This window comes from Micropterus dolomieu, linkage group LG13, assembly GCF_021292245.1.
Source record: "Micropterus dolomieu isolate WLL.071019.BEF.003 ecotype Adirondacks linkage group LG13, ASM2129224v1, whole genome shotgun sequence".
Lineage (NCBI taxonomy): Eukaryota > Metazoa > Chordata > Actinopteri > Centrarchiformes > Centrarchidae > Micropterus > Micropterus dolomieu.
In genome coordinates, this window is record NC_060162.1 from 19,820,865 (window position 1) to 19,833,496 (window position 12,632).

The 12,632-nt window shown below is 40.5% G+C and overlaps 1 protein-coding gene across 8 annotated transcripts in view; it reads right to left on the reverse strand.

The window, feature by feature from the left end:
• The window catches only part of grin3a (glutamate receptor, ionotropic, N-methyl-D-aspartate 3A), a 69,944-nt gene extending 60,789 nt beyond the window's left edge, over positions 1 to 9,155 (reverse strand). For 4 of the 8 annotated variants that reach the window (XM_046065981.1, XM_046065978.1, XM_046065977.1 and 1 more), the window contains exon 1: positions 8,993 to 9,128. Coding sequence is in view for 2 of the 8 variants with exons in the window: in XM_046065974.1 (XP_045921930.1) it covers positions 8,993 to 9,040 (48 nt within the window). In the remaining 6 variants the exon portion in view is untranslated. Of the gene's footprint in view, positions 1 to 8,872 lie in introns of all 8 variants that reach the window. The other 4 variants (XM_046065974.1, XM_046065982.1, XM_046065980.1 and 1 more) reach the window with 2 other exon arrangements.
• Positions 9,156 to 12,632: the final 3,477 nt, after the last annotated feature.

The window sequence follows — 12,632 nt, forward strand, 5'->3', positions numbered from 1 at the left end:
ATATATATAAATAAAAGAAGAAATAATTTAAAAAAAAAAATTTATTTATACATTTTAAGATTTTAAAAATGTACATGTTTCAAACATGAATTATATCTTTACCAGATTGTCTTTTTATAATTCTTCAGAAAGCTGTATGATAACTACAATATGCCCTTGTAATCTGACTGACACATAATTATTTGTTTTACTCAGGTTTGTGTGGAAGCCCGGATACAGTCGATCCAGCATGAGCAAATGCCTGATTTTAGTTTTTTAACCCCAGTATCAGTCTGCTGTCACAGCTTCAAATGGTTTTAAGGTGACTTTTTGCTTTACTTTCTTAGGAAATGTCACTGTTGTTCAGAATTCGAGTACAAGTATCTTGTTACAAAGATCTTGTATTACATCATACTCACAAACATACACTTTCTTCTTTGCTGTTTTCTACTCTTATGAGTTATTTAGTCAAGTGCAGAAAAACAAGGACAAATGTTGTTCATGGGAAAAATCCAGAATTAGACATACAATGCAAAGTGATGAGGTGTATTCAGTTGAAACTAGATGTATGTATTGTATGGAGTGATTAAGTATATTCAGTAGAATCAGTTTTGTGTAGTGTACACAAATAATCAATTTCAACATTTGGATTTTTACCCTTTCCTTCACAACCACGATACCAGAAAAGAAATAAGAAAACAGAATGGAGAGAAAATGAAAGACTGATATGTTTGCAATCCACAAGGTGTGAAATGTTACAGACTGCTCTGCCAAGGTCAAGCGGTTAAGCAATCAAGCCAAAGAACAAGATAAGAAATAAAGTTGTTTCCAGTATTGTGTCTATGTTTTAATGTGCATTTTACTGCTGCTGTTGGACCAGGAAGTCAAACAGAAGCATTTTCAATGAATTATGCTTTTTTTTCCTTCTCAGAGTTCGAACTGTGTGCTACGTTTACTGATAACTACGTAGTTCATTCAACATGTTAGAATGTGTGTTGCACCACATGCAACACCTCTCACGAATGAAAGAAAGCTATTCGCCACGGTGAGAGCAATTAACATTCAAATTTAAGCCATTAATAGCTTTTTATGCATGTTATCACTCATGTTAGTAGTGGAGAGGGAAAAAACACACAATAAGAATTTTTGCATCTTAAATAAAATAATCTCAGCTGTGCTTCTGTACAAAAACCACACTACAAAGAGGAAATTCTTTGATAATGGCAAGGTCTCAAATAAAGTCTAGGCCACAGAATACAAAAAGGCAATCCAGTCTAAATGTGCAAACTGGAACACACTGCAATATAATACAGCAGTGGATGAATAGTTCTCTGGAGTAGTGGTGATTTAATAGAACCAAAGAAGATAAAGAACAAAACAACATAAACTGTAGAAAGACTTTCATAATGTCAGGTTGGGATAACTGGGATCTAGTTCTCTCTCTCTCTCTCTCTCTCTCTCTCTCTCTCTCTCTCTGTAGAGTGAATGAGAATACAACATGACAACAAGATGGGCAGAGTGAATATTTGAAAAAAAATTAGTTGGCAAAGAGAGACAGAGAAAATACAAACGGATTCCAGAGAAAGAGCAGGAGAGTGAAAGGAAAGCTTTTTTTAATTTTTTTTTTTTTTTATATTTCTGCTCATAGTTTAAAGCTTCTCTTTATCAGCATCAACTACAACAGTCCTTCACTTCAAAGTCTTATTTTATCTCACAGGCAAGCAGTCTCTGTCAATCCCCTTTTGGACCATCGCCCCAGATTACAAAACCCAGATTCAGCAGAAGAGAACAATACTCTTGCTTTCAGCCGGCCACCCAAAGGACAGCATGGTGCCACACAGACCAGGAGTCAGGGAGGGCTGAGTCCTGTTATGCTATCTCTTCTGCCTGGTCTTGTTTAGTCTCTTTCCCTAAAAAAAATAAGAAAAAAAAAAAAAAAAAAAATCTGTTGCCTCTACATTTACCCTTGTCCCCTTTTTTCAAATTTTCATGTGTGTGTTTCAGAGTTTTAGCCAAACAAGGAAACATGCACGGCATGATGAACAGTACAGCCAAATTATTGGAACCTGAACTTTGCCTCAAACCCAGAAACATCATTGTAAAACAAAACAAAAATATAGTGTGAAAGAATTGTCTAAAATGGTGATGGAAATGTCTTCTTTTTAATAATGTAGTTCCATTTGAAAGAAAATTGCATCTAATCCCTGTTTGGTAAGGTAAAAGATTGCAGGAGGTGGTTTAAAGCTCTTTGTTTGATGATAAGAGACACTTTTATTAGAATCATAAGTGATAAGGTGCTACACATACAAACAGACAAACAGAGTTGACATAAATAAATGTAGAAATATATAAATATGCAATGGAAAAACAACGTTGCAGATGTATACACATGTGCATTATTCTGGGTCTGTGCCGTGCAGAAGTAACGCAACGCAAGAGAATATTGTGTATATATAAATATATAAACTGAGAACATAAAAATATACAACAACAAAGATCAACAATCAACAACAAATATGTGCAACGTGCCAGGTCTGTGCCCGACACGAGATGAAACAGTATTTACATGTGCAGAGACATTTATATCATCTGCAATGGGGGAGTGTCAGTGGGGGACCCGGGCCTTGTTAATGAGGCTAGTTGCAGACGGGAGGAAACTGTTTGTGGCGAGAGGTTTTGGTCCTGATGGACCGCAGCCTCCTGCCAGAGGGGAGAGTCTGAAACAGTTTGTGTCCGGGGTGGGAGGGGTCAGCTGCAATTTTCCTGCACGCCTCAGAATCCTCGAGGCGTACAGGTCCAGAAGAGAAGGAAGATTGCAGCCAATCACCTTCTCTGCAGAGCGAATAATGCGCTGCATCCTGCCCTTGTCCCTGGCAGTGGCAGCAGCGTACCAGATGGTGATGGAGGAGGTGAGGATGGATTCATTGATGGCGGTGTAGAAGTGCACCATCATTGTCTTTGGCAGGCTGAACTTCTTCAGCTACCCCAGGAAGTGCATCCTCTGCTGGGCCTTCTTGGTGAGGGAGGTGATGTTCAGCTCCCACTTGAGGTCCTGGGAGATGATGGTGCCCAGGAAGCAGAAGGAGGAGTCCACAGTGGTAACTGGGGACGGTGGGGCTGTGCTCTTTCTGAAGTCCACAACAATCTCCACCGTCTTCAGAGCGTTGAGCTCCACACTGTTCTGGCTGCACCAGATCACCAGATGGTTGATCTCCCACCTATAGGAGGACTCATCCCCACCTGAGGTGAGCCCAGGGTGGTGTCATCCGCAAACTTCAGGAGCTTGACAGACTGGTGACTGGAGGTGCACCTGTTGGTGTACAGGGAGAAGAGAAGGGGGGAAAGAACGCAGCTTTGAGGGGAACCAGTGCTGATGGTCCTGAAATCAGAGACATGTTTTCCCAGCTTCACGTGTTGCTTCCTCATATCCATTTACAAGGATGCTTGTGTGCCAGACTAGAGTGAAAGATTTTCTGTGTAAGTAGAATAAAGTCCAGGGAATTTCTGTTGCGATCCCTTTCCTCCCTCAATTCTACCCTTTCGGATTTTGCTGCACCTGGGATAAAAAAAACTTTCCTTAGTGAACGAGCTGTTTAGCCCTCCCCCTTCAATAAGAGATGTCTTTCCCATAGACTATAAAAGAAGTGGATGTAGTCACAGTGACATCACGCATTGGTTTGTGAACTATCGTTTTGAAGAAATGACATTGGCATTTTTTCATCCCTATCTTGGTTTTTTGGAACCAGAAGTGAAAATATTTGAATGAGGGGGTGGAGCTAGAGAGGAGCGAGAGGTGACATAGCCATGAATATGATCCCTTCCAAACTCAGGTAGTGAATGTGAATTTCATCCATCATACTAAGTTATTGGCTAGAGCCAAGTAGCTAGCTTGGACAGCACCATGCATCTGTTAGTCCCATTAACTGTTATTTTTAATTAATTTGGACGCCAATTTTGGCAAAAGGAAAACAGGCTTAAGACGAAAACATTGACAGTACCCAAAAACAAATTTGTGGCTATTTAAAAGTACCTACACAGTGGCATGGATACACATTTTGGCTTCTTTATCCTGATTGACAGGTTGCAGCAACTTATCACCCACAATGTAGCCACACCCTAAAGCATACCCTGTTTTATTGTCTATTTTACCCAGAATGGGACCATAATTTACTAAATGAAAATCATCCTGTGTTGAAGAAGACTTGAAAGCAGCGAGTGAGATCATAAACTCATTAGGAATGCAATCAGACTTTTTTTTGCAATCAGTGGAGTTGCCTCAGGTGGCATGGTGGTGCAGTGGTCAGCACTGTTGCCTCACAGCAAGAAGGTTGTGGGTTCAAACGCCGGTTCACCTGGCCTTTCTGTGTGGAGTTTGCATGTTGTCTGTGTGGGTTCTCTCTGGGTGCTCCAGCTTCCTCCCACCATCCAAAGATATACAGACTAGGTTAATTGGTGACTCTAAATTGTCCTTAGGTGTGAGTGGTTGTTTGTCTATGTGTGGCCCTGCGATGGATTGGTGACCTGTCCAGGGTGTACCCTGCCTTTTGCCCGATGTCAGCTGGGATTGGCTCTAGCACCCCCGCGACCCTGTACGCAGGATAAGCGGTTGACAATGGATGGATGGAGTTGCCTCCTGCTGGCCATTGGAGAGTATGCATGTTTAAGGCACTTTCACATTGGCTTCACTTTTCCGGCCCCCGATATTCCCGCTTGCTCTTTCCACTTCACTTAAAACATAAGCTGGAATTATTTGCTGCCAATGCAGGTAATGTGTGTTCTGTTCAGATAGGATAATTTAACTTTTTATATAAAATGTTCTCTAACATTCTTTTTAGCAAAGGATCTGTCAAACGAATTAATATCTGGCTTTGTGCCCTCATCAAATCGCAAAAGACTGCGATTTCATTAAATAAAAACTTAAAACGTAAGAATGCCTATAAATAAGATTAAATCAGTATAAATGTTGTTTAATAAGTTAAAAACCTTCAAAAACAGATTTTACAAATGCAAAATGGTATGCATATAATTATTTGGAACAGACTGCCATGCACAGGATAGAAGAATGTAAGATAGAAATTAGTGTCATTTTACCACCACCTACTATCGTTCTCACATACATTTATTGTCTGTGAAGAGACAAGTAATTTAAAAAGTTGCCCATCTTACTTTTTAGAGCCATCTGTATCAACACTTTGCTGCACAGATCCAAAAGAAAAAAAATTTAATTGCAGTAACAATTGATTGTTTCACGGTTAGAGAGTGTTGTGTGTCCTTTAGGTGTCCTCATGCGATGGTTAATCTGACATTTTAACAACTTGAAAATCATTTTTACTGGATTCAAATCAACCATTCAAAATCTGCAGTCTCATCCGACATCCTACTGTGAGATCCATACTGTGTTAGATAATTGCTTCTGCAAACATCAGCAATGCTTAATCAATACCTCTCACTCATCTCAATGAGATGCTCATTACACCAGCTCATGTGCATTTTCATTTATCCAGCAGATGACACCGGCAGAGACAAGAGCATGCTAATATTGACACAGACCAGAAGCCATCATCCCTGTGATGCTAATCTCACGCTGACGTAAGCTTTATGCCAATTGCTAACTTGTCACTATCTATTACAAAAAGGACAAAGCTCCTTGGGGCTACTTGGTAGTCGGTTATTGCGCATACAACATAACTGCAATATCCAGTTTAAAATTGTTGCACATCACAAATACTTAGTAAAGGAAAGTTGAAATCTCTCCATTTCTATGTTCTGACTTTGTGGTGCAGGACAACTGCCAAATGTGCCAAATAACTGTCTCACATTTGCCTCAGGTGAGGTGTAAAAATTTAAAGAATCCTGGCAAATGAATGTTTATACATTTTGTTCAAAATGAGATGTGGACCTGGGAATAATTTGTATGGCAGTGGAAGGAGATTAACATCATGTATATACATTATTTTGCCAAGTAGGTGCACAGAGTAGGTAATGAGGATGGGGCGTATCAGCCATGGTGAACCCCAGAGGTGATGTTGGCTGGTGAAGATGATGGATTGCTTGTCATGATAGACGGTTGCACTGGAGAGATGGGATGTGAGCCAGCACAGTATACAGCTGGAAATGTCCAAGCATACTGTAGCTTAAGTGTTAAATTCAGGAAAAACGTGTTTGAGCCTCAGGTAGATGGAGACTCAGATGAGGAGTCTGTTGGTAGACGTATCAGAATGGTAAGTGTAGTTAGCATCTTTCATTTGTTTATGTTGTTTGTTAGCTCATTAGCTTGTAACTGGCAGTGGCTGACACAAAGTTAATGGTTGTGAAACATACAATAATACCTGCTATGATGGAGGTTTCAGGTGTCTTTGCAGGTAGGATTTGATAGACAGTGACTGGCTTTCGAATTTGTTACGTACCAAATCTAGCTTGCCTGGGGTAGGTTTGAATCTCTGATTTTGGGTGTACAGACAACAGATACAAGTCAGTAAGTCAAAGTCTGACATTTTAGGGGACATACATATAACACTTGAGTGTATCGGTTTAATTAATTCTGTGTTTTACTTTCATGTTTCTTTCATGCTGTTGAATACATGTTGACTGATGTCATGACTGATTTGATTCTAAAGTTTTATTCTGTGTTTGGCCTGGCTAACTTTATGCTTTATATTGATTTGTTGATTGCTGTTATTTGAAATTTTGGAATTGTTTAGGTGCCCTTGTTTAACATTCAAGACCACAAAGCATCCATGTATGCCAAGAGAGAAGTGAAGGTAGTTGCATATTAAGATGGTTGAATTCTAGCAGGAGCAGGCACAGCAGGTTTAAGCCAAATTTGAAAGCAAATAGACATTTTTGGAGAGAAATACTAGCCTTAATTCTTGATTCTTAAAAAAGATGATTTTAATGTTGTCTAAAAAGCATGCTTGAGAGTCAGAGCTCCTCTGACAGAAGTCAGTGCACCAGTGGAAGGTCAGTTCGGACAAGGGTCGAGTCTGTCTGAAAAGTGTCAGAATACGGAGCACAGGCTGATGTGTTTGGGCACATTATGGCCGGGAGGTATGAGCATAGGGATGGATCATGGCCTAGAGATACGCAGGTGTCAGTCTCCTCACAGGGCTCCCAAAGGAGGGGGTCTATGAAGGGGATGACAAAGGAGATTTTAGGGAGGTTAAAGCTGACACCGGCTGCTGCATTCTGTGTTTCAGGAGGAGTACAGATGGTGAATCATTTTTGCCCAAACATGGAGCTGGGCTAGGACACTAGTACACTCCCTTCATATTTGATAAATATTACATTTCTCCTTATGAACTGTGTTTTGTTTTTATTAGTGAAGCTCTCATTAAAAAAAAAAAAAAAAAAAAAGCTCAAAATGTGTTTTTCCTCCCTAATTAAACCCAAAATGCTTCCTTCAGGAAAACAATACTTAGTTTGCCTAAATGAGCCAGGCTTAGACTTTTGCCTAAAGGCCTATTGAGTAACTGTTAAATTTGGGTTAGGGGTTTTAAACATGTCAATTACTTTAACAGTGCACAGTTATGCTAAAGTTTTCTCAGTATTGTGAAATATCTACTTTATTGTCACATTTGTTTGTAGGGCATGGACTCTCCATGCCTTGTGTATGAAATAGTCACTAACACTGAATCACTTTTTAGTAACTGAAACAGATTTATTTATGAATATACATGTAGGCATAATACTATAACTCAATAAACTAACATAATAAAGAGTCCCCCTAAGAAATGGGACCTTACATTATATAATAATGCAGACAAATTTGCAAGTAATCCAGTTACTAGAAGCATCACTTGGAGCCTTTGGTCCACCTCAGAGTTTGGGGCCCCAGGTGGGAGCATATGGGAGTGTTATTCACACTCCCATATGCTCTAACAGCAGTGTCAGTGTGTTCATGTGCACTGTATGTGCAAGAGTGTGGTTTTGACTGCTGCATGTGACCAGAACAATATACCTCACTGTTTTCTGTCGATAATGAGAGAATGTTTATCCAGACAGACTGTCAATGACACTTATGCACTATCCCATCAGCTAAAACCAACACAGCTGTCTAAGATTGTGGATCCATACCCAGAAATATTTAATTGATGTGTAAACTCAGACTGAGTAAACCACACCACTTGTGTTAGAGACCTATAAAAAGACTGTACCAGGGATTCGATGGTAGTCTTTTGCTGCAGAACTTCAGCATTAGTACAATGTTAAACCAAACCATGCCAAAGACTGAAACAAAACACCAAAGAGAAAGCGTGTTTTGGGAGCTGTGTAGCAAAACACTCACAGCTTGGCAATCTGTCTATTTGTCAAACCCGATAACATATCTTTCACATAGTTGTTCAGCAGCCAAAAACCGTGCATTGCCAAATGTTACTCTGCACGCTATGAACTGGAGTGCAATGGCATGTCTGCTTTTGAATCAAGGGAAACAAAGTCGATTTTCTACCCGAATTTTTCATCATTACATAGTAATTTTCTCTAAAAATAGATAAAAACCTGAGCATAGAATTACACACACACACACACACACACACACACACACGTTATTAGAGGTGCCACTGAGGTGCTCTGGAAACAGCCAAATGATGAGGTAAACAACAGGAAGGAGCTTTTTGGATGGTAAGCTGCATGTAAGCTGTGGAAGCTGTCTGGGAGTCAGCTAAATTACTTTATTCTAAAGAGACAAATATGAGAGGGGCATGCCACATGAACACAATGTAAGACAAACCTTACAACAAAACACAGAGTCAAAATGTTGTTAAGAGTCAAATATATAATAATGATGTGTTTGCAGGCATTTCAATTCAGTCCAAACTATCTACTATACTGTTGATAACAAAAGATGCCAACAAACATAATATTTAACCCATTAACTCTTGAAGGTTCCACTCACAATGTCACGGTTTGTCGTGTGTGCAGGCAGGAACAGGTATTAGGACCCAAACGCAGGACAAGCAGGCGGGACAGATACAGTCTCTTAGAATTTATTAAACTCAAGAGGAACTAAACTTACAGCAGAGTCCAAACCAAGGTTGTCCGCAGAGAAGAAAAAACAGTCCATAAACAAATGATCCAGGGGAAGACAGAACAAAAGGATAATCCAACAAACGAGGTAGCAGAGGCAGGCAGGCAGGCAGGCAGGCAGGCAGGCAGGCAAGCAAGCAAGCAAGCAAGCAAGCAAGCAAGCAAGCAAGCAAGCAAGCAAGCAAGACACACGGCAGTGGATGGACATACACACTACGAACCACCAACAGCTAAAAAGAAGCAACAAATAGTTGAGCAGTGGCTAACGAGGAGGGCGGGAGCACAAACAGGTGACACTAATAATGACAGCAGATAGACACAGGCAGGGTGATGAACACAGGAACACAGACAGATACCAAACAGGCCCAAACTAATAGAACTACCAGCAAACCCACAGACAAATCCCAACCTGAATACATATAAACAGATATACAGGGTAGAAAAGACCAATGACATAAGACAAGAATCCAACTGGAACTTAAAACACAGAACAGACAAGCAGGCAGAGGAATTAAATCAACATGCAGAGGCAAATCTAAATGCAGAAAATTAAACATCATAAAGGCAAAAACTAAAACCGGACAGACAGGCAAACTGAGAGACAAGAACAGACTAAAGCAAAATAATCAAAATAATAATGAACTAAACAGATCAGTACCACCCAACCAGAACACACACACAGAGCAAACTAGACACAAGACAACAGACAGGACTGAAACCCAAAACACAGACTAAATGACAGATACAGAGAAGACTGAAAATAACCAAACCAACAGAGAACTAACTACACAGAGCAGACCCGCCCACAGTATGACACACAATAACTAATATAACAACAGAATAACTTATAATTATGGACAGTCTTATTTGCATAATGTTGAGGATGAAATTGCTTTAAAAAAATATAGCAAAATACCTTATTGGTATCGCAAGTTAAATAAATCAAATTCAAAAGACAAAAATTTTACCTCTTGTTCAGGCGAAATCCAACTAGGTGTGAGCTAATGCAGAAGCATCAGTGACAAAGTCACCATTTCCCCAGGAACAGTTGCTGAGGTGATGACCTCTAGAAGTGTGAGTGGAAATCAAATAATTTATTGCACTTCTTAACTGTGCAAAATTCTGTTCAACATGAGAGGGTTAGGTTAAGACAAGTGACATTTACAGATGTATGAGTGCCAGTCAGCAGGTTGACCAACCTGTAGAAACACCTTATTACGTGTAAATATGCACTTACGTAAATTCAGTTTTGCAAAAAACATACAGAAGAGAGCAATCTACTGAGCAGTGAACACACTGTCAGATGAGTCATCCCTCAATGTCTTCTCAGCACAGGTAAGGACTCTTCTGACAAAGCAGGTCACAGTGTTTGTTTACAATAGTGGCTGAATACACACAGAATTCAGGCTATAAACCCTTTCTTCAAGTATCCTGGTTGGCCAAAGCAAACTGCAGTCAACAACCTTCTGACTTTAGACACTGGAGAGTGTCAAACTGCAAGATATTGAGTACACAAACAAAATACTGTACTATACTATGCATATAATATGAAGCAAACATCACCAATGGAGGGTTCAGACATTTCTCTAATAACGAGGAGTGCATATTCTGGCTAAGTCTATAACAACTGAAATCCTTGGGGTAAATGTTAAGCAAATACAAAATAACTTGGAATAATTAACATTGATTCTACAGTGTGGTGAAACAATTCAATTGTTATTGGGAAATTATTCCCCAATGACAGCACATGATGGGTAATGTTATGATTAAAAGGATCTAAAACTCTCCACTGTAGTTGTCACAGTCTCTAGATACAATAATAAGCTTTATTTATTTTTAGATACAAGCAAACTCACTTACAATTAGTTCAGAAAGTGACTGAATTGTGATGTTTAATACTTGCTAAGTTATAATAGATCCTCTAAGATCCACAGGCTGTGGGTGACATTACACCATATCAAGACAATTAATGTGTTTTTTTCTTGCAGAACCTTATAATCAAAATGTCAGGAACTCACAAAACATGAAATTACTTGAAACTGATAATGAAGAAAATACTGGAAAACATTGTGAAGCAAAGCAATTTTGCTCTTCAAGTCAGAGTGCATATCATCTCTCTGACACTCCAAGCAGTTAATTAATCTCAATTCATTTACAGAGTTTACTTGGGGAATTTTCTAATTAATGAAATAAAAGCTTGAAACGATGGACACAAACAATGTTTTTTGCTTAGACTCCAAATTGCACTTCAAGACTTCAGCACTTCGCATTTTAGAAAGAAGGTCATGGACTTTAATTCCACTACCTCTATGTAAATAAAACAGCTTCTTTACAAGCTTTTAAGGCTTACTAAAGAAAACAACATTGTTCAGCTGGAATGTGAAAAGCCTGTTAATTGCCCTGCTTGTCATGGTGTCACCCGACTTGTCTCTCTCTTCAGCCCGAGTCCTCCTTCAAACTCACATTACTCTCCTCTTTCCCCTAGGCCATGTATTAACTGTAGAACTTTCCAGACCTGTGGTGGTATTTAACTGCAGATAGTTATTGTATGGATGAATGTGATCAAAAATAACATTGCGCACTATTGTGCATGGAAAACACAGACCGTTGGATCATTAACATGTCCAACAACAAAAAGTGGAAGACTCTCTTCAGGATTCACAAAATGACGGGGAGAGCCTTGTATTTACTGGAAGATTTTAAAGAGGTTAACTCCTCTACTGACACATTATACAGGCCTCAGTGGATTAGAAACATAGACTGTGTATTCCCTAATGGGGAAAACAATTTTGGTCCCAGACTTTCTGGCCATGGCTAAGAATTATGCGATCATTGCACAACTCACGATGGGCTTACAGTTCTGTTTGGAGTCACTCAACAACTCTGAGACTAGCGTCCTACCAGCTTCACCATCTGCTAGTACCCTCCTCGTCCTCATGTCCAGTTGGCGGTCCACTAAGCTGCACCAGATCCCTGTCCTTGCTGAGCTGCAGCAATGTCCCATCCCTGCTGAGCTGCGGTAGTCCCCACTCACTGAATTCCAACATTTCCCTGCTCCTGAGTGGCCAATGACTTTTGTTACTGTGCTGCAGCAACCCCTTGAACCAGAACTGCATCAGTTCCCAGTCCCAGAGCTGCAGCAATTCCCCGCTCCTGAGCCACAGCAACCTCCCATTGCTACAGAGCTTCCACAGACCTCTGACCCAGATGAGCGGCAGCAATCATGTCTTCTCTTGTGTTTCCCTGACTGGCTACAAGTCATCGGCTTCCTGTCCTGCTGTCTTGTCAATAGCCCTTAGACGCCGGTCCTGGTCTGCAGTGACTTCGCCGGCCTCCAGCTTGACCTCCTCGGGAGTTCTGTCTTTCCTTCCGGCCTCCAAAGGGTTTCAATCTTCGCAACCAGCCTCCAGAGTGTTTCTGTTCCTGTCCTCGAAAGTGTTAGTGTCACCATCGGCATCCAGCGGGTTTCCGCTTTTTTGTCACTGGCCTCCGGAGGGTTCTTTAGTCCTTCAGGCCGTCCACCTGAGGTCTTCAGCTCTGCTTCAATCCTGCCTCCAGGCCATCTACCTGAGGTCGCCAGCATCTCTGGTGACCTGCCTCCAGGCCGTCCGCGTGAGGACTCCTGTTCT